Raw genomic sequence first — 22,079 nt, 5'->3', positions numbered from 1 at the left:
GAACAGTTACTTAATGTGGACCAGCATTAAACAAACCCATTAGACTAAAAATATAAATTCAGTGGACTGTGATTGATCCCCCCTCACCGGCAATGTTTGCTTCAAAGTCTGCCAAAGTCCGATGGAGCTGGGCTGTGAGCTTTGGGTCATCGTCATAGCTGTCTTTTAATTTGCTTGACTTTTCCTGGCCGCTGATGTCACAGTGTCTGAGGATGTTACAAGTTCGAGTGTCAAAAACACATCTGCAAATACACACTTGTAATAACACAACAAGCCAAATTACACCTGCACATCCGCACATATGTGCAGTCGTAATGCAGCTCTCTCTGTGACCTCATGATTTTTTGTTAACAGTCACCACCAAACAGCTGTTATGAATAGTGTATTTGCTGGTGCTGCATCCAGCACCCTTCCCGTTACTAATCTGCTCCAGAAACCTAAAGGGTAAATGCAGTTCAGAAATAGGAGGAAGGAAAAAAAGGTGTTAGGATAAAATATTCTGTTTTTTCAAATTTGAATTTTATTTTTATTGGAGCCTGTTGGCTTAGAAATACGCAGCGGTAAAGATATTATTACCACAGTACACACTTTCTTTGCTCTCTTCATGGGTTCAGCGGAGCATTCTCTTGAGTTAGTGGTGTATTAGCCATAACAAATTGCAACACGGAGGCCAAACCAAATAGAATTTGTCTTCTAACAGACTTGGACTGGTCCTCCTTGCCTCAACGATTCTGAGAAAACAAGGTTATAGTGCTTTCCTGGAATACCGAGGAGCCAGCAGCATCGGGCCAGACCCTGGATTCATAAAGTTTCTCTTAGTGAGAGCATCAATCCAAGATCCCTGCTCTGGGCACTTGACCATGCACATTTCACAACATAAAAGGTGAAAAGTGATCTGGGGCAGCATTCATTTTCCACAAAGTCCTTTGAATAAGCGCCGAGACCCATTACTACGAAATCCCAGCATTAAAAGTTGAGGCTGCCAGCTTTGGCGACAAATCAAATACTATTATTGGGAAAACTGCACAATTTAAAAACTGTGGAGACTTTTAAAGTTGGTTAAATTGGTGATGTTTACCCTTCAGGGAAAAATACAGGTGTTAAATAAATGTGACTACAAAAAGCAAAGAATCCAACTAAAGACTGGAATGCAGGTTTTAGTTATCAGTGGTGAGGGCTGGCGACAGCAAGGTGAATAGCACATGCATTATGTTGGCTGCCAGGAAACAAGGATCAATTAAAATGGATTTAGTAATAAATGGGGACAGCAGTAGGAAAGAACTGAGACAGAAGATGGATACGAGGAGAGTAAATACTAGGAAGCATGAACTCAGATAGATTAATGAGCAAGGTAGAAATGTTTCTCTTGAGGCCAAAGCGGCGATGCATTAATGTGCTTCACCATCTTGAATGAGGCTTTAATCATCTTGTTGGACGAATAATTCATGCGTTGGGTCGATTTAAATGGAGTATGCTTGGCTTCATTTACTTCCCTCACTTTTCTTTTCAACCCACTTCACTGTATCATCAGCTTTCTGCGACTTTCTCTCTACCTGTGTCTTGATCCCCAGGTGGCACAGCCCTCGTCACTGTCACTGGAGTTGTCCCGTGCTGGTCCCAGCAGTCTCTCTCCTCTGCCTGCTCCGCTACTTCCATCCAGAGACAAACTCCCATCTGGGGATGTGGGTTGAGTGTCGGACGGAGAGCTGACCATGCCCGAATCCTCACCCTCTGCCATGCCCTCTGAAGCGGCGTAACCCTGGTCAGGCAGGCTGCTGCCACCGCTGCTGCTGCCCAGTGACACAGTTTCCTCCTCAGGTGTTTCAGTCTCTGCTCTCTGGCCACTGGCTGCAGAGCTCCGCATGGAGTGGAGCCAGGCTGGTAGAGGATAGAGGACCATGTTAGCATCACTCGCATCACTGTCTTTTAAAACTGTGAGTAACTATTAGCACTAATCAAATTTAACATGCAGATCAAAGATTAAAGAGTGGTTTAAGATTGTGTTGAGTAGAAAATTCCATTTGTCAAAAGTAGGCTTCATAAATACCACTAGTTTTTAATCATGCCATGCATTATGTTAAAAACTTTGCACAGGGACTCTTTTAACCTCAGGAAATGATTACTGAGAAAAACAACACAACAAATCATGAGGACATTTGTTTGAAAAGAAGCAAAATGATGCAGAGGCAGCATGAAGAGAAGTCGAAAAAACACGGGGGAAGTATTTACGTTCGTTTCAACATTCATTCTGACACCACACACACAAACCAGAAAACACAAGCCAAATATACAAACACAAGCCCAGAGCACAACCACTTGTGGCTTGATAAAACATCTTTAATGATGTGTGGGTGGACTTGCTGTAAATAAACCCTTTTAATTAGATTTTTACAGTACTGGTTTAGGTTGCCTGTGAGAGACAAGTGTTGCTTCATACCCTCTCATCTCTTTAGTACAGTCATGCTCTGGTCAGTGCTGTGGGTTTTGGGAGAAGTTATTTAGCCTGTCACTGATCTCATTGAACTCCAGGCCAAGAGAATAAAAATCAATGCACCATTTGTTAGGTTTCAGCTGCCCGGCCAGCACACACAGCACTGGGAACTCAACAGGGGATTCTTTAAAATGAGTTTAACAGCGAGTGACCTTGTTAGTGATACCAGGTGTCTGTGAGTGTGTGCATGCATTTGGGCTCGCATTGTGCTCCAATATTTCTTCCTAAGTGTGCAGATGTGTGTGTGTGTGTGTGTGTGTACTGGGCCTGTCAGTTTTGGGCCTGGTCCTAATGGTGTTGAGAGAACAGTCAGTTCCAGGAGATGTGGTGATGACTCACAGAGCTGTCCTCCCAGCTCCTTCCCAGCAACAGCTTAGTCATGCCAGCTACAGCCACAATCAGTGTACGTACACACACACACACACACACACACACACACACACACACACACACACACACACACACACACACACACACACACACACACACACACACACATGCATGTTTTCCCACTGTCTATTGCACTCACATGTTTACACAAGTATACTGCATGCTTACGTTATCAACAGACACAAGCACGTAGCTCAAACCTCCAACTCAGTATGACCTTAGGCACATGCTGCTGTTAAAGCCATAGAAAAGGTGTCTCCAATCCCAAGCAATTCAATAGTCATGTGCTACTAACTACAGCAATCCATGCATGATCCAAAAACAAAATCCTGTTCATCTTCATCAGGTCTTCAGCTCTTTAATTGAAAAATAATGTTCAAACATTTATCTTTTAATCACAACTCAGATAAGTGCATGTTCATTGGCACAACACAAAAGGCTTAATAAGTACACACCCACCAAGCTACACAATTTTTATCATAATTCAACTACTTGCAGAGGATAAATTACATTTTACATAAAAATGACTTTAACTGATCTAAAAACAAGCTAAAAATGGACGCGTCACAAAACTGTGAAATTGTGAAACTGGAAGATTTGATTCAGTGACACCACAAACGTTTGTATTCACACAGTTCAGCACAAGTCATATGATTTAAAAGCAGGGCTTCATTTCCTTCACGTGGTCAACACACAAATATAATATTTAGCTTTTTTAAAATATACATGTAATAATAGAGTGCTCAAAGTTGTAAACAAGCAGTCCCCTATGAAACCGTTTTCCCTCAAGGTTCAGATTTCTTACAAAGAATCAAATGATGTACTCTTCTCTGCTCTGGACCCAAACAATCAACCCTTCTTTCTCTTTTTAGATCCATACCCATCGTTTCAAAAACAAGCCGTAAAGCATCCATGCAACTATAAGTTGACACACAAAAACAAAAATCAATGTGTAGTGTCAATCTTTCCACAGTGTAGACTGTAATGACATCTTCTATTTCAAATCCTTGTCTTAAAAATGCATGAGCCACTAGCACCTAAAAGCAACACGTCATTGACAGATCACCTTCTCCATTTTATTGCCCAAAGGCATTCAAGTCTCTGGTTTCTATTATCATCCACAACACCAGGCACAGAGAGGGAAACATACGCTGTCCAACTATTGATCTGCAGATATCACATCACCAAAATATTGGCTGCTCAGATATTGCATGGCCTTTCCTCGTAACCTCATTTCAGCACGTCACTCATCAATCACACTGTAACTGATCCGTCCAGGGTTTAGCTCATCTGTCAACGTATCTTCTGACCACATTCTGCGTGTCCACTTTTACCTCATCCCTGATCTCATGCATAATCAATGATAGCCAGCAGAGAAGTATATACATGTATTTGTAAAAAAAAGAAGAAAATGAAACACAAAGCTATCTTGCTATCACATGTGGCATCTTCTGTCCTCATCAAATCAAAACAAAACAAAGTTATTGAAAACTGTCTTGAAGCATGACACCAAGTGAAAGCAAGGAATAGAAATGAGACAAGAAATAATTATGAGAAAATTGGGACTGTAACAAAAAATATATGAGGACAGAAGAGACAATAGAAGCATTTCTTAAAAGAGCAACAGAGAATGATGAATGTTCGAGGGAGGTCCAGCAGAAAGGAAAGAGAGGGAGAAGAATTCACAAAGGGAGCTGATGAAAAAGGACGCAGGAAGGGTCAAGCCAAAGAGAGACTTCAGGAGTGTTTGGAGCGCAGACGCACAGGCCCACAGCAGTACACTACAGAGGAGGGGGTGGGGTGGGGAGTAAAGAAAAGAACAATGTTACTTGAGATCGTGAACATTTCACTTGGTGGAAATGGAGAGGAAAACCACATTGAGTACGTAGCTAGCCAGATCATACAGAGGTAGAAGGTTGAATACCTAGGGTTCCACATCTCTTCCATTATACATATAATATACTCCAATGTACTGTATAAATGCAACATAAAATGCACTCCACTTGATTGGTGTTGACCCCCGGCCCTGACCTTTGGGCCCAGAAGAAATAACAGCATCTACAGGTTGACATTTATAGATATGAAGCACCTTGACCTCACATGGCCCCAGTATCACTTAACAACTCAGCTGCCAGGGGCCGCTGATTGAGAGATGCAAAGCATGCAATTGCAATATTCACACAGACACATGAGCACAGGTTTGGCAGAAAAATTGTTGCAGAAATATACAACTCTGATTGAGACAAATGAGGAAGACGTTAGAGAACGAGGAGAGCAGCTTCTAGGAGAGAAAAAGAAAGACCAGGAGTGAGGCTGAAGGGAGATGGAGTCCATCTGGAACCTACACTGGGGAGCTGCTTCCTCCATCACCATGGGATTCTCTGGGGAGTGATTTTCTGTGAGCTCAGTGGGAGGGGAGGGTGGGGGAGGAGTGGAGGCGGTGCGCTGTGCCAGTGCCAGGGCCGGGGAACGACGGGGTTTGGGTGGCGCTGCTTGATCGATGGTTCCTGGAGGAAAATGAACATGTAGGCAGAGCAGACACGGTTGTTCATGCTTGTGAAAAAAAAATAAAAGGAAGGTGAAAACAGTTATCTCACATGTAGACTTCTTATCAAGCAAAACTTTGTTCAAAAAGATCTAATTTAATCATTTTAATCATTTTTCTCATCTGTAACTCTTTATTTTTGTATTCGTGCCCTAGTACTGTGTGATCTTCAAATTGCTTTGAATTGTTTGCTTTTGTTCCTTGAATTTTTAATTTTCAACTTGTACAGCACCATGTAACTGTGTTTTGAAATGTGCTACATAAATATAAAGTGTATTATTATTTGTTTTTTCCTCTTTCAGATAGTTGTATCTTTGCTTTTTCTGGAAGCAGAAGTTTGAGTTTCTGTAGGCAGATCTAATTTCTTAGAGCTGAGCCATAGAGGTTATTGCTGTAAAAGAGGAAAGTTAGTCCAGTACTAGCAGTATACTCATAAGTAGGTTTTTGCCATCGCTCCTGAGGAATTTTCACAGTTTATATATATATATATGTAGTGGAGGGAATCTGTAGAAGGTACCAGCAACAACCAGATTGCAGCTATGTTCTAGTTCACATCAATTCTGTATCTTGTAAAACTGCTGTTTTCTTAGCTGAACACTCTACCCATGTGCAATATATGTAAATGTGCAGACCGTGATACATAAAGAACAGGAGACAGGTGACGCTGAAGATTGTAGTGACAAATGGGATAAAATCAATCTGGATAACATATTGATAGATGTAGGGGCGAAAACACAATTACTGTAAAACAGCAGTGCTGAAATGCAACTACCAAACTTTCCTCATAGGCTTGTGATGCATCAGTGTGCTTTGTCTTAGTCAGCAGGTGCTGTCGATGCGCTGCTTTATCGGTTTACTCTGTTGTCGAGAATAGGAGGGAACTGAAACGGCATGCAGAGCAGAGATGATAAAGTACACCGTCATAACACTGACAGCTTCTAGAGAGCATGCTCACATGCATGAAAGGAATAAAAGACTAACTGAAACCTAATAAATGCACTATATACATGTCTGTCTCTGCCTATACAAGCATGAGGGCACCACCATATATGTGTACGTGTAGTTGCCTAGCCCCAACGTGTATACCATCTATTCATTCACTGCCAAATATGTACTGCTCATGTGTAACAAAGTTCTCAGCTTGGCAATGAAACGTATATCTTACAGCCAAAGTGAAAAGTGGATGCTGGTTTTGAGAGAAGTTGGCTTTGGAAATAAAAGTATTTTAGAATAAACATTTTAATTTCACAGCAAATTGTAAAGGGGAACAGAGGGAGACTAGAAAAAGGCAGAGTCAAGGCGAGGAGAGAGAAGACGAGGCAGTCAGCAGTGTGTCAGGACACAGAAAAAGGGAAGTAGCTTGGTTTATAAATGTATTTATGACCCCCATGCTGTCTGTTCTATCCTGTCTAATGCACAAACCTACTCATACAGTACTTCATCCTTTCTCTAGCTTTGATGTGGCTGTCCATCATCCTCCTCTTCTTCTTAAACCCACCTAGTCCCGTTGTTTCTACCTTGCTACCCCCTGTCATCCCGCTGCCAAAGCCTTCCCATGCTCCTTTCTCTGAACTCTGTTCTGGTACCGTCACCTTTCTCATCCCTTTTCTAAGGTCTGCAAGTCTCTCATGTTTGCCCCTGTCAGACATGACAGCCCTCTGCTGCAATCTCACTTTGCTACAGAGCAAGATCCAGGTTACGTAAAGATCAATATGAGGCCAGCAGAAGTTCAAGTAGAACCCATTTAAATCTGTGATGGATCCGTCTGACTTTACATCTGCACATCTGCCAGCTTTGAAGGTTTGTGTGTAGGGCTGCATGAATACGAGAGAGAAATAAAGAGAGGGATAGAGAAAGAGAGAGGGATAGAGAGAAAGATGAGAATTTGAAGGATTGATCAGCGTGGGCAGGAGACAAGGAGTTCATTGTCTCATGTGGTACGATGAAAACCAGCTCCGCTAGTTCTTGTACTTAAGCTATAACAGGCATCAACAACCCCCAACCCACACACACACACACACACACACACACACACACACACACACACACACACACACACACACACACACACACACACACACACACACACACACACACACACACACACACACACACACCAAGTCAATTTTGACAGCTTCAGTTTCAGAAGTTGGTGCGGTGAAAGCTCAGTTCTCCAGGGCAGTCACTTTTTAACAGGAAGGAAACAAAAGGAAAACTCCCTTCTTTAACATACTGAGTATTATACCATCACTGTCACAAGATCAGTGATCAACAGACAAGTTCATTTTCTTTGATGAATATAAATGTTTATATTAATTAATATAAATGTTCGGTGTGCTCTCGTGTGAAATGTGATACGTCAGCTGGCTTGAAACTGATGGAAGGTATTAAAACAAAAGATGATATAACGATATACAGTGGAAGTCATTGCAAGTTCATCGCCTGTGGTGCTGTTTGCTGCATCATTATAATCACCTTTAGTCATCAGGTTTTGTTCCTGTCTCTAATCTGCTGTTAATAATCCAAATTTTTAGTCCACATGTGTGTTTGTGACGCCAGCTTTGATTTGAAAATAGGTTGCGGCATTAATAACAGAGGAAAACACTTGTATTACAGATACGTTTCAAACATCTAGTGGGTCACGCTCAGGGTCTGTTCCTCCCTCAGATGTTTACACGGCTCCTGCTAATAAATGTTTTGATACATTTCCACATTGTGGGACTGATAAAGGATTATCTTTTAAAGTCAAAAATGTTTCTGTGTTATTTACCCATTGCACTGTGTCTGTTGCTCTCGACTTCATCCAGTTTCAGGTTGTGAGCCGACTCGGTCTCCGACCTGGAGCTGCTGACTGAGGCCCCCTCTTGATTGGATTTGACAGCCATGCTACTCGACCTCTCTGATTCCTCCATCCTGCTGCTGGGGCTTTTCTTTGCAGGCTGCATTCGCACAGACCCGCTCGCTGTGCTGCTGGTGAGTGTGCTGCAACTGGAACCGGCCTGGTCCAGGTCAGCGTCTGAGTCATCAAGACTGTGGCTGAGTTCAGAGCTGGAATCTTGTGTGGCCAGGCTGTCAGTGGTGCTGCTACTTGGGGTTGGGGAACTGGTGGTGGGGATGGCCGGTTGTGCTACTGTTTTCAAGGGGACTGGTTTTATTGTGTGCACTATCACAGTGGTAGAAGACACTGGAGCGGACTCTGCCACCTTGGTGCGGAAGGCTGGGGTAGGTGTTTCAGTGGTGTAAATGTCAGGAGTGGGAGCAGCAGAGTCTGAAGTGTCATCAGAGATCGAAGCTGGGGTGGGAGGAGGTGCTGGAGCCTTTCTTTTCCTCTGCTGGCTTTCTGAGCCAAGTCCCATCTGATCACAAGTGAAAGAGAAGGAGAGAGACACTAGAAAGTTAACGTGAGCACCTTGTGTGTGAGTGAGTGTGTGTGTGTGTGTGTGTGTGTGTGTGTGTGTGTGTGTGTGTGTGTGTGTGTGTGTGTGTGTGTGGTCCAACCATAAATCAACCTGTAAATTCAGTCTGCCAGGACTGAGGTAAAGTTTACTACTGAGTAATTAAATCAAGTGGAGTTTTGGCAGGCGTCTGAGTCTTCAAATTCCTTCAGAGTGCCAACATTCCCGTTAAATTATCCTGCAACAAGACATATCAAGGACTGGCAGTGATACAGTTGATGTGATGCAGTGTTCCTGGGAGAGTACATATTGATATGTGTATTGACATCAACCATTTTAAATATTAGGCTTTGCATCTGAATTTCTTGTAATACTGGATCATTGATCAGTCCAGAGAGTGGAAGGACAAACTTGTCTCAGCTCAGTTATTAACAATGAGATGTAATTTATTTCCATGTGTTTGCACATAACACATAAGGTTGTTCCTGTATCCTCAACATTCAAACATTACTTTATTACTGTCAGATAACAACCTCATTCAGGGATAAGGAAAAAAAATAAATGAAGTGATTTAAAACTCTCAATTTATGCTTCATAACGTTAATACAGCTTGATGCTTCTTATAAAATGACTGTGATGGAAAGACAAACAGGTTAGAGGGTGCTTTCAAATAGAAGCATCGAGGGTAAGGGAGCAAAGACAAAGTGACAATGCAAACGAGACCCTCCTGCTCAAGGGGTCATACTCTCTCTAAAGTCAGCTTCCATGAGCCTAAAGGTTGTATGGGCAGGTCTGAACAGTAAAGATGTCCTTTTCCCTGAGAAATACAAATCACTTCACTACAGAGAACATGCCTTGTCCTGCTGCATGTAGGGTTACATCATGCAGCAGGACAAGAGCTATCCGGCCAACTTGCCTTTCTGCAGGCAAACTGAGTTCACACATGTGAACTCAATGAACTCGCTGCATGGCATGTTATGGAAATCCAAATGGCCCCCCAACTGGTTGTCTTTCTCTTCCTTGGTCTCCTGCTTCTCTCCCTCTCTGGTATTCATACATACATGAATACAGACTTAACAGTGATGTGGGCCAAAGTTGAAGCTGAAATGGATGACTGACTTGCCAATGAAGATGGATGTGTGTGTGTTTGAGTGTGTGTGTGTGTGTCTGTGTGTCTGCATGTATGTTTGTGTGTGTGTGTTCCCTGCAGAGTGAAACATAAGACTGCCGCCAAACCCTGCTATGAATGGAAGAGAGATGTGGCCTCAACACACATGCACACACACTGTTCTATGCGACTGTATGAGCACATATACACACTCACATATGCCCACAATCGGCATACACACACAAGAGAGGGGAACAGTTTATCTCGTATGTAAGACTGAGCTGGGGTGTATGGATTAAAGGGTTGTTAAGGGTTGCAGGGTTACGTGTGTGCTGCTCTCATGGGCTTGTTGGCGCCATGACTGGGAGCGCAGCATGTAGGCTGCTTAGAAATTGATTTCTGATTTAACGTTTGCTCCAGTATTTCAAACCTACATGACACAGAGAGAAAAGAAAGACCAAAGGTTCTTGGTCCGTGTTGAGAAAGGATCACTTTTTCCTCAACAGGTGTTCAGAGGGAGGATCTCACCACTTTGGCTTTTTGCATCTCAGGTCAATCTTGTGTCATGACATCACAAGTGAAGTCACAACAAACAGGACAGGCAACGTATCTTGTGAGTTCTCAAGTCCTGACACAACTAAATCGTTGCATCAAATCCAGAGCAGAAGGTTCCCCATGAAACCAGTCTTTAACATTAAACTAAAGACACACTATGAGAACATAAGCAAAGCAAATACACAGAGAAGCATAAAACATCTTTCATTTCTATTAAAGGTTAAAGTGACCCTGCAAATTTAATTTAGGATTAACATTGGGAAGCAAAAGTTTGTCATTATCACAGGAGCCAGATTTATTCATCATATTTGTGTGTATTAAAGATCTGTTAGGTCTCAGTAAGACTTTACACAACTTATCTTGGCACACTAATGTTAAATACTACAAATAAAGAGGCAGTCACCAGTTGTTTATTTGGTTCTGATGATTAAGAAAGGATGCAAGGACATCATCATCCACCATCTGATAATCTGACTTCCATGTTTCCATAACAATGTGATTTGATTTGTTTCTACGTTGATTACACTGACTAAAGCAAAATCAGGTACTTCATTACAGCTTTTTCTGTTCTCTGCAGTGTTTGTGTTCTGTAAAAGACATTTAGACTAAGGGCTGGTTGAATCTATTATTGAGGTAAAGGTGCTCTGCAGTAAAAAATGGTGGTGCTGATTAAATTACACTAACCAATAAGTTAGCATAACCACAATAAAAGATGGTCGAAAAAATAAAACTCAATTGCTCACATTTTTTGTCGACCTCATGTCAAACCCGTCTCTAATCACAACTCGGTGGGACGGAGCAATACACCTACCACAAACTGTATTTCCCTAACGAACTGTTTTATCACATGGTTAAAGGCTAAATTCATTTTTGAATCCCTCTTCTAATTTAGTCTTTTATTAGCTAAATAGAGAACTATTGAGACATTAGTTTACATGGTTATATTTAAGTGAATGTGCTTTTACACAATAGTGTACAGAATGCCATGACAGTCTGGTGCGTCCATTAAATTTTCCACTCTTTGGTTGCAGAGGCGAAGGGCCCCATGTTGGAGCATGTTGGGGCCACCCATGGAGGCTTCAACCTGGTAGCGTGACCATTCAGCAGTTGTTTTGAAGGCCTCTTGATGGGTGAGGGGCTTTGTAATAGGGCAACATTACAGTGCTAATGTGGAATGTGACATGGAGTATGTGTGTGTGTGCCTGTGCATGTCAGCATGCATGAGTACATGCATACATGTGTGTGCGCGGATGCATGTGTATATATGTGCGTGTCACAGATAATAATAGCAGCTGTCTCAGCACTGCGTGGACACTGAGGTAAGAAACCTCCTAACAGTAGGCTGGAAGACGGTTAGCGTGTGTTAGGGTGTGTGTGTGTGTGTATGTGTGTGTGTCTGGCTGTGCATGTATGATGAAAAGAGTTTCATGCTAAAAGTCTTAACAATGTGCGTGTGTAGAAGAGGGGTGTAGAAGAGGCTAGCTGAGGATAAGGAGACACATGGCTGACCCAGTTCCATTGTCGTCCACTTTGTCCCACTAACCTACTGAAATTTAATGTTTTCTTCACCTTTTCCCTCCATTTATTGTACAGTGATGTTCGTATGAGCCTTTAGGTTTCGGTCTAAGGGTTAGAAAAATCGGAGTAAAAATTTAATATTTATATATTATATATTACATATTATATTATAATATTTGTACTAATAACTATTATATTGATTAATAAACTTAAATCCATAGTAAGAACATTTGTAATCCCTTTTTTGGGGGTTGCTATGCTAATCTGAGGCCCTTACTGGTTTTCTAGGTATGTAAGAACATATATTTGTTCTGAAAAAACAAAACAAATATACAGTATATACTTGTTCTTATTCTGCAATATATCTGAATTCCAAATCGTAACACACGGTTTCAGATGCCGCCACAACCTGTTTGAGACATGGACACAAAAATAGAATCACTTAATTTGTTAGTCCCATCTGTCCTGGCTGGTGTCACACACAATGTGTTTTGACAGCATCAAGTGCAAACAACTCCTGTCCTACATAGGCAGGGTGACGAGTTCCCCTATTCCTGGCCCCCAACTCACACTTTCACAATCTTCAAGGTCAGTGCGTAAGAATAGACAGCTTATAGTGACTACTTTGAGTACACTTTAAGCAACACAACCACAAGAGCGAGCAGGCGTACAAGACACTTAGTACATTTAGAAACAGTAATTATATTGCTGGTAGGCATGTGAATGACAAAGGAAAAATTCATATGGGGCAAAAGAGTAAATGTACCGGCTCACAGTTTTACACTTCTACCAACCAATCACGTTGCAGTTTATGTCCATGTTTGTCCAGACTCATAATATTTGAAAACAGGCTTTTAGTGTATTTTTTGTTTAATAGGATTCTAGTGAATTATCAAAATTTTGCCCTCATGCTGCTTTTCATTTTCGGTATTGGTTCCCTGTGTTCACATGCTTGACCAATAAAGCTGATTTTTAAAGAAAACAAAGTTTTAGCCATGACAATGGCTTCAGATAAGCTGGAAATTTTGAAATGCTTCACACCACTATGTCAGTATGTCTCCTACTGCGCCTTAGTTCATGTTTGAGATGTTCCAATACCAACATCCAAAATGCCAAAAATTCCAGCAATACACAAATGTATGAACCAATTTGATACCACTTCTTTAAAGTGCATTTGTTTGACCCAGAAAAAACTGCAGTGAGGGGAGAATTGATTTCTAGAATAGTAGATTTATTTGTATGTGTTGTTTTTTACTTATTAACTACTCGGTATCAGCTGATGCACATGAGCAAATTCCAGGTATTGTAACAGGTCACAGGAAGGGAAAAATGGTATTGGAACATCTCTAGTTATGGTGTCAAGTTACGGCCACAAAATTGTTGTTGCGGAACATTATGATGTCTCAGTTAATTTGACCTTTAGACATTTGTGTGGAACTTGATCATTATAAGCATATAAACTCTTGAGTTGTGGCCAAAGCGTGTTTCGTGGGTCAAAGTCACTTTGACCTTTGACCACCAAAATCTAATCAGTTTATCCTTGACTGCAAGTGAACGATTGGGCCGAATGTGAAAAATCCCACAAGGCATTACTGAGATAGAGGAAACAACTTTATTTTTTTAATCACAGCTAATGATCCATCCAATAGAATCCAACAATATAGTCGTTTTAATGCTACTTTTTTAACAACGACCTTCAATGGATATGTTGTAATTGACTCAAACTGTATAGTGTGTGTGTGTGTGTGTGTAACTGACCCTGAACATCTCAAACTACAATCTAAATAAACCAAGGCCCTTTGAGGACACATGTAAAATAGTGAATTGCCTAACAAGGTCTGGAACACCTGCTGTTTTCAACTGTTGCACAAATGAATGAAAACAACAGCTCTCAAGAAAGAAGGATATAAGAATAAGGGATGGAAGGAGGCAGGGCTGACTGTTTTCTTTGGCAGCCTTTTCTTTGCTTCAAACTGATTTAGCAGAACCTGTTTGTTCCTCGAGGAAAAATGGAGAGATACAGTTGAGGCATGTGGCAGACAAGTAAACATCCATTTCTACATCCTTGCAAACCTTTATTGACCTCTCACATTAGGAAAACCTGGTTTACATTCTTTCTCTGTCTCTGCGCTGCTTTTCTTAATTTCCCCCTCCATTGTTTTGCTCTCTTGTTCTCTCACAGACGCTTATCTGACTGAGGCTCGGCCTATCTAACCACAAATAGACCCTCAGACTAACAGCGATGAAACCCAACAGCAGTATGGCTGCTGACCTTCTTTGTTTATGTTGTTAAGTGGAGGGTGTATTCACTGGGTGAAGCTGTAACCAGTCAAAAAGTGCTATAAACAAGTGCAGCAAAAGAAAAGGTGATATTCAAGAACAAAAAGCAAAAAAAGCAAAAATTAAGCATAGATAGTAAAATGGAAAAAAGGGCCACAGACACTCTGATAGTAGCAACTTAGGCTCTGTCTGATTGAACTAGAGCTGTGCATCAGAGCAGATTAAAGTTAGCTACCGTTATAGACAATTACAGGACTGATGGATGGCTGTGAAAAACAAGCCTCCCTCTGCTGTCAACCCTCTACTTGACAGATCGTCTAGAGCAAAATGCAGCCAGCTAGATCAATCAAGACGCACACACACATGAACTTACAGCTTACGGCATGTGCAAAAAAAACATTCAACATGCAAGCAGTGTTTTATAACTGCATTCATGGAATGCATACACACCTCAAAAACACCCAGACACGAAAACATCAAATGGACTAAAACTACACTTCACGGTAACGCAAACTGCCATAATATGATCTGCAGACATGATCAGAACTGTCCTAAGTTATTCTTTATCAGATCTGACAAGAGGATTTTTCCTGACACATTATTCAGATACATGGGAGTTACTGGTATATTTGTGTTTTACACACTAAGAGTCATCAAACTTTAATTCCCACAGCAGGATTCCCTTGTGTTGCCAAAGAAATGTGATGTGAAAAAAATCCTGAAATGTCTGTTCCCTGCTCTTTAGCTTATACTGTATCTACCATCCATGTCTTTACATTTCACTACTAACAAGCAGAAACAAGGTTTGGTGTTGTATTGCATAATACAAGTAATGCTGACATTACATCCAATCAAGAGACTAATGCAGGCAGAGCAAGCTAATTAAATTTGTAGGCTGGTGGCACACATTCAAATAAGGTCTATAAAAATTAAATATGGGAGCAGTGAGAGTGCAATAAAAGCTGAAAGTCTATATTTAACTGTAGGTAATCCATTTAAGACATTTGGTAAGGTTTTCTCACAGACTTAAAGACAGCCTGCTTACTGTTACTGATCTTATTACTCCCTCACCCTCTGCTCCTTAATACTGCTTGTCCTCTGTTAAACTTTTACCCTGCTGTGTCCTTGTGCAAGGTACGGATGATGCTGAGGCCTTGCCAACCAGATTTCACGCTACAATGCAATTTTGCAGATATGACCCAAAAGCTTATGCATTGTTAATGTGGCACAACTTAAATAGACGCGTCTAAAACTCACAAGAGCTGATGTTACATACTTTCTATCTCTATAACATGAGTCAGTGTCTCTTTTCATCCACCCTCCCCTTCTCTGCTTCACTTGCTCTGTCTCCATCTTTCACTCTTGCTGCGCACACAACAACACACTTCAGCACAAATGCAGTAGAAATGCATAGAGAAAACTCGAGAAGCACCTTCTGTTACTGAGCAGTGAAGCAGAAAGCTCAGAATTTGTCTGAACTCCTTTATCGCAAGAGGTTATGTAGACATGGCTTCATTTCCAAACCACAATAACAGATTACCTATCACCACTGGTCACCCCCCCTCATGTTTCTCTGAACTCAATGTTCCAAAACATGTTTTTCTTCCCGTGCTGCTCTCATAAAGACACAGATTGTTGATTGTTAAGCTGAGGAAACAAATCTGCAAACTTCTCTAGACTCCATGATGGACTCCAGCATATGAACACTTCTCTTACAGTGGAAGACGACACTCTTCCTGGAACAGTCTCATCCGACTTTAGCATCTTTGCTTTTCCAATTCTGACTACCGTGTGTAAGGAAAACTGTTCTCCAACCATCGGAAAAGATCAACAATCCTCTTCAACAAGATCTCAAAGAGAAATGTTAAAATTCTTGTTTCAGAAATACAAAAACAGCTTAACATATTATTACGTAAAAAATATATTAATGCCATGTATGATGCTGTACTTAAAAAAAGGTTTTACACAAGTTTAAACTATGGTTAAGTGTAAGGCAGTGTTTCCCACACACATATATACTATGATTTTAATTTATATATATATATATAAATTAAAATCATAGTAGGAATATGGAAGTTAGAATTATTCACAAAATGAGGGTCAGCATCTCTGTGTATAATACTCCCTCACCCTCTGCTCCTTATATATACACACATACACAGAGATGCTGACCCTCATTTTGTGAATAATTCTAACTTCCATATTCCCACTATGATTTTAATGACCGCCAATAGTTGTCTCTGCCTCACCGAAGGCTATTTGAGGCATTTAGTTTCATAATAAAAATCTCATCATCCCAATAGCTTATATTGTCCATTACTGCATCTTGTCAGCCACCATGAGTTGACCACCTAAGCTTGTTCAGCGCAAAGGTCTGTATTGAGGGGAGTCATCATAGGAAGCCGTCCTCATATGACCTGCTATTATGTGCACAATCCTGCTCTCGCTCAATTACGCACAAACACATATGCATGTTCTTAACAGCACATGCAGATGTCAGGTGAGGTAGCATGCTGCAGAATTGGGAGTGTTTCTAGCAAATTACAGGTCTAAGTCAGCAAACCCAACACACATAAAAACACTATAAAAACAAACAGAACATTTTATGAACAATTATGTGCGAGTTGTGCCAGCGAGCTGCCCCACTCCCAGCCCATCCCTTGTGAAAAAAACCTGTGTCTGCACTATTGTATTTTAAGAAGTATAGCGTGACATCTGCTTTCACTGGAGCTTGAACTTGTTGAGGATGATGTTTCTCTCCTGACAAGCAAGGTATGCCAGTTATTCCCCCATTGTAGCATAATATCACCTCCAGCAACTGCAATGCCACATTTCATGTGAAAGTACAACTTGGATTCTGATTTGTTTTGATTTGACATGTACAATTGTTCCTACAGATGCAAGTCATGCACCGCTCTTTAATGCCCCTGGGATATTGTCCTGACAAAACCTGGCTGCTATGACACCCTTTACTCTCATGAAATTAAATCCTTTTAATCATATTTTCACAACAAACACAGGCCAAACATGCTGTTAATCTTTGAACACTTCCCACCTCTGCTGTGTCCTCAGATCTGTCAATATGCTGACCCCCCAAATGTTTTAAAAAGCACATGAAATCCACACTTCCCACTTTCTACAGATTTGCTGCTACTCTGTTATTAATGTGGAATACACACATGAAGTCTCTGTCACTTGTTGACCTGAAGCTGAACTGTAAAAAACACCAGAAGAAGGCATCAGCAGCATGTCCTCAACAAGCAACAACAGAAAACAGAGAAGTGAAACATGAGGTGTCCTGCACCTCAGTACGACCTTGCAACGTGTAGAAGCGCATGAATATACATGAGACTCCTGTGTTCGGGCAGGGAGACGGCTCAGAGAAGGCATACGAGCGAGATGGATAAATCTATTATTAGACAAGTCATTAAGTCCTGAAATGACCTTTCCAACTCCTGTTATGTGTAGCTGCCCTTGTGACTACCAGTAGTTTCTCAGTATTTCAGCCCTCATAACTCTTAATTTGACAAGGGCAGATAAATTACCATCTCCCTCTGCACTACCACAATTTCAATATTAGAAATAATCACAGCAGCAATAAGGAGCTCCTTATTCGAGTCACAATGATCACAATCACAAGAAAAAAACCAATAAATATTACACATTAATAATAGGTTGATTAGATAAGTTTACCCTGGTTAGGTTGAAGATAACCTCTTTATGATTAAACTTGGACTGAAATGAAGTATTGTGTTGTGGTTTAGTTTATTTTTGCTTTCAATGCTTAACTTCTACTGTTTTCTTTCAAAGAACAAGACATACTGTGAATCCGATCATTCATGCTGGCGTTTGCAGAATCATCAGTAAGTTACAGTTCTCATCACACATTTCTCAGAATTGTTTTTCTGCTCCTCTATGCTCAGTTCAGTTAATCAAGCTTAAGAGAATAACATCATTCTCCATGTCGTCCTGAGAACAAAATTTCCTCTCGACAACATGCTTCAAGAACACTAGCTCCTCCAAATAAACAAAAGCTATTATCACAGGGAGGGAGGAAGGATGTTGGTTGCTGAACAACATTTCCCAGCATGCCGCCATAACACTATAATGAGACTGCAGGGAGCTGTTGCTCTAGTGTAGACGATACAGGTCACCCTGACCTTGAGGTGTTGGATCTCAGGTCAAAATGTTTAAAGGAAAGTCTGTGTCAAACAGATTTCAGATGGACTACTTCATCATTTCACTCATACATGTAGCTTCGCTGTTTAATCTCCCCACCTGATAGCCATCAAAGCCAGCATGTCCCATGATGGGTGTTGGGGCCTCCGGCGGTGCTGGAGCCCGTCTCTTCTTCATTTCAGCCATCCTGGACATATTTGCTACTGACTGAGACTGGGCCAAGGTGATGGACCGATCTTCTACACTGGAGACCCTGGACCCTCCCTATGGGTGAAATCAAGAATAAAAGGGGGAGATGTCAGCTTTACAAATATGTATGTAAGCATACGTATGAACAAACATGTACTTGTAGAGGAGTCTGCAGTACATTTACTAACAAGTTAAGGGGATTAAAACACATTAGAAGTTTGTTCTAAACGTATAAATTTATCATGCTGCTGTTGCACGACCCATGAATGACATGCCATTACATTTTATAAGATCACCCAGGGATGACTTTATGTCCTTGTCAAACAAGTCTGTTCTGGGCTCATCTAACAAGAAGGTGACTGGATAAAACTTGAAGAATACATATAAACTCATGTAATAACAGATTTGACACTGAATTAAAGATGAAAAATCACCAGTTTCAACCAAATTACATTTTTCAATGTTGCCTGGTACGATATCTTCCTTTCACTGTACACCTTCACAGTTTCTCCACACAAAAACACAAACGCTTATTACTATATTATACAAATTAATTTCATATCTAGATGAACTTCCATCATTCGTAGGGTTCAGAAGTTTCACATGCAAATGCAATCGAATGTGTATGATTCGGAAGGTAAAGTTCATTCTTCAGTCACAACAGTTATTGCAACATTTATTTGACGGAGTTAAAAGAGCATACATATTTTCAAAGGGTCGCTGCTCCTGACTTAAGGCATTAGAACGAAAAATGGTTTTCAATACTTTTGATCAAAGAGAGCTCAAAGTGCTCCTGAATATCTGAACCTACTCGTGGCTCAGCTTGGTACAGAGCTTTGGCACAACGGGGGAAATCAACACCGCCCTCCCCATGATCTCAGAAAAGTAATTTAAAAGCAGATTAATTGATGCGTTCAGACAATGCCTGAATATAGCACTAAAGCAAGTTCAGATCATTAGAATTAATTGGACCCAAAGTTAGAACATCTCACAGTGGGGTGGGGAGGGAAAAGAACAATACTTCTGAGAAAAGCCTTGAGGAGACAAGTCCAGCTTTTTTCACATTCTGACAAAATGTATTTTTCTTATTTTGATTCTTACAGCATGAACGATTATACTTTAGTAACAAACCTGTTGGCCAGCACTTCAGCCACTTAACCTTTAATCTCACTTAATATCCAGACACTAAAAACTTGTGACTTTTGTATTGACTACTGTCGTCGTATCATGTGACAGTAGATTCTCAACATGGAAAGAGGGTGGAAGGCAGACACAACATCCAGAATAACACTACCGTTTAACACGACAGGGATAATGGATTTGCTTGTTCAAAATGTGTCTTCAATCTAATGAGTTTCAAAAACACTAAACCATCCTCTTTAAATACAGAATCGATTTGACCTTAAGCTCACACTGCAACGTGAGTTCTTAGTTACCGGGAAAGGAAACTGTTACCCAACAGCTGAGGACTCCTGCTCACTGTCTCTACCCTTACTCCTGCTCAGGCTGTGAAGTTTGGTTTTCCATCTTAGCAATAACCAAGGTAACAAATACAGCTTTACACCCAAATTAGGTTTTATTAAGCAGGGGTAGACCTGCTAAAAGGTGACTGACTTCTTTCCCATTGCCAGTAGAGGAGTTTGCTTTTCTGTTCTTTTCCCCTGGTGAGTCATGTTCGACGTCACCAACGCACTAAAAACTGAGGTGCTCTCTCACCTAGCTGTCTTGCCAAGTTTGCGAGTTCACCAGAGTGTCATGTCTCAATTACTGCCAATCCGAGTCGGAGGCCATTAAAACCTGTGTCTACTGCATTCCCATTGCAGACAAAAGCCAGATGTTAGCAGATGTTAATAGATTTTTGACCAGATGAAAGGGGGCTTTAGTATTTCTGTGGTTCATAAAAAAAATTTAAAAAATCACACTCAATACAAACGAAATCGGGACATTAACAGTCTACAACTTAAACTTGAGTTAAAAAAAAAAAGGACAAGTTGAAAATCTTCGTGTCAACACTGTGAGTGACAGGGGTAAGAGCAGGGCACGGGGGAGGCATGTGGAGGTTGACAGAACAAAAAAGAAATGTTGGAAGTGATTTATGTGATTTCCATCTTTCAAAAAAAAGGAACTTGTTTCTCACCTCCCCAAAAATAAAATGTTCAAAGCAGAAAATTCACATGAACTCTGTCTGACTTCCTCAGCCTCTCTCTTCGACTGTTTTCCCTTGGTGAAAAATCTGAAATCTGTCAAAACAACCATAGAGGAAAATACTAGCAAATGCACACTGAGGGGAACCCAAGTTCTGGGTGCGCTCAAAATTACTAAGTGCGTAACCTAAAAGGAAACTATTAAACATCTGCATCGCCAGGGGGCCTAATTTATATAATGTATCTCTGGAGAATGCCTAACTAATCCCACTACAAACCACAAATAATAATAGTCACAGTCTGGTGGCCTTTGTCTCACTTCAGAGGGAGAAGAATACTCCTACACGTATGTTTAACAAAGAGAACTAGTTCTCATTTTGGAAAGTAAAACACACAATACTGGTTGGTTACATTGAAAAGAGTGAAATGAAATTAATGAATCAGTTTTTTAAAGCTATACTAATAATCCAATATTGAGAAAGACACTGTAACATCCAGAACCAGATAATAGACTTGTTTGTATTTGACCGTCCTCTCTGACTGAAAGTCTCTTTCAGCAATCACCAATCACCAACCTAACAATGATGTCATGGTGTTCTGGTACACCACCATGTAAACTTCACTGCAGATCAGTTTTATCAAAAACAAGACTTTTTAAACACAGATAAATAAAAATTATTTCAGAGTTTGTTTAGGCCATGGCATTATTTTAGAAGATACTCAGGTAGGATTTTGGTCCATAAGCTATGTGCATCTTTGCATTCTACTATTATATAATATCAATTACTTCACTCAATAACAATAATTATCACAATAAATGACATTATTAATTATTTTAAGTTAGAAAAAAGAGTTTGCTCCTAAGTGAAGGTTTTATGAGCATGAGAATGACAAACAATTGATAAACAAATCTGAGATTGATCACTTATTATATATATAAATATATATATATCAAACCTTTGTTATATTGCTATTATTGAAAATTACATTGCAATAATTAATTATATTGTTTTAATATATTTTAAATATGTTTTAATTTTCATCTGTACTTGCTGAGACTATCCAAACAATCTAAGCCACTTAGAAATGCTGGAAAATCAACAGTTTCTGTATTACCCTTAAATTTACAATCCGGTTTCCTTAAGTGGAATCTGAGCATTAAGGTCTGAAAAACGATTTCACAGTTGTGTGGCTCCCAAATTATTGCCTCTGGTGATTGCATTCAATTGCTGTAATCATGAGGTTTGCAAAGGTAGGATGTCCTTCCTAAGTTAACAAAGTTAGG

General features: G+C 40.5%; 1 protein-coding gene across 8 annotated transcripts in view; it reads right to left on the bottom strand.

Moving 5' to 3' along the window:
- cobl (cordon-bleu WH2 repeat protein) overlaps nucleotides 1–22,079 on the bottom strand; it is a 52,633-nt gene that overhangs the window by 6,772 nt on the left and 23,782 nt on the right. For 6 of the 8 annotated variants that reach the window (XM_069537335.1, XM_069537339.1, XM_069537338.1 and 3 more), the window contains 5 exons: nucleotides 18,561–18,725; nucleotides 8,197–8,782; nucleotides 5,227–5,388; nucleotides 1,554–1,878; nucleotides 88–206 (listed from right to left, as the gene is read on the bottom strand). In XM_069537335.1, the coding sequence (XP_069393436.1) occupies nucleotides 88–206; nucleotides 1,554–1,878; nucleotides 5,227–5,388; nucleotides 8,197–8,782; nucleotides 18,561–18,725 (1,357 nt within the window). The remainder of the gene's footprint in view (nucleotides 1–87; nucleotides 207–1,553; nucleotides 1,879–5,226; nucleotides 5,389–8,196; nucleotides 8,783–18,560; nucleotides 18,726–22,079) is intronic. The other 2 variants (XM_069537341.1, XM_069537342.1) reach the window with 1 other exon arrangement.

The sequence above is a fragment of the Paralichthys olivaceus genome, chromosome 13, assembly GCF_024713975.1.
Source record: "Paralichthys olivaceus isolate ysfri-2021 chromosome 13, ASM2471397v2, whole genome shotgun sequence".
NCBI lineage: Eukaryota > Metazoa > Chordata > Actinopteri > Pleuronectiformes > Paralichthyidae > Paralichthys > Paralichthys olivaceus.
Note: the sequence above shows the minus strand (reverse complement) of the source record. Positions and strands in the feature narration are given on the sequence as shown.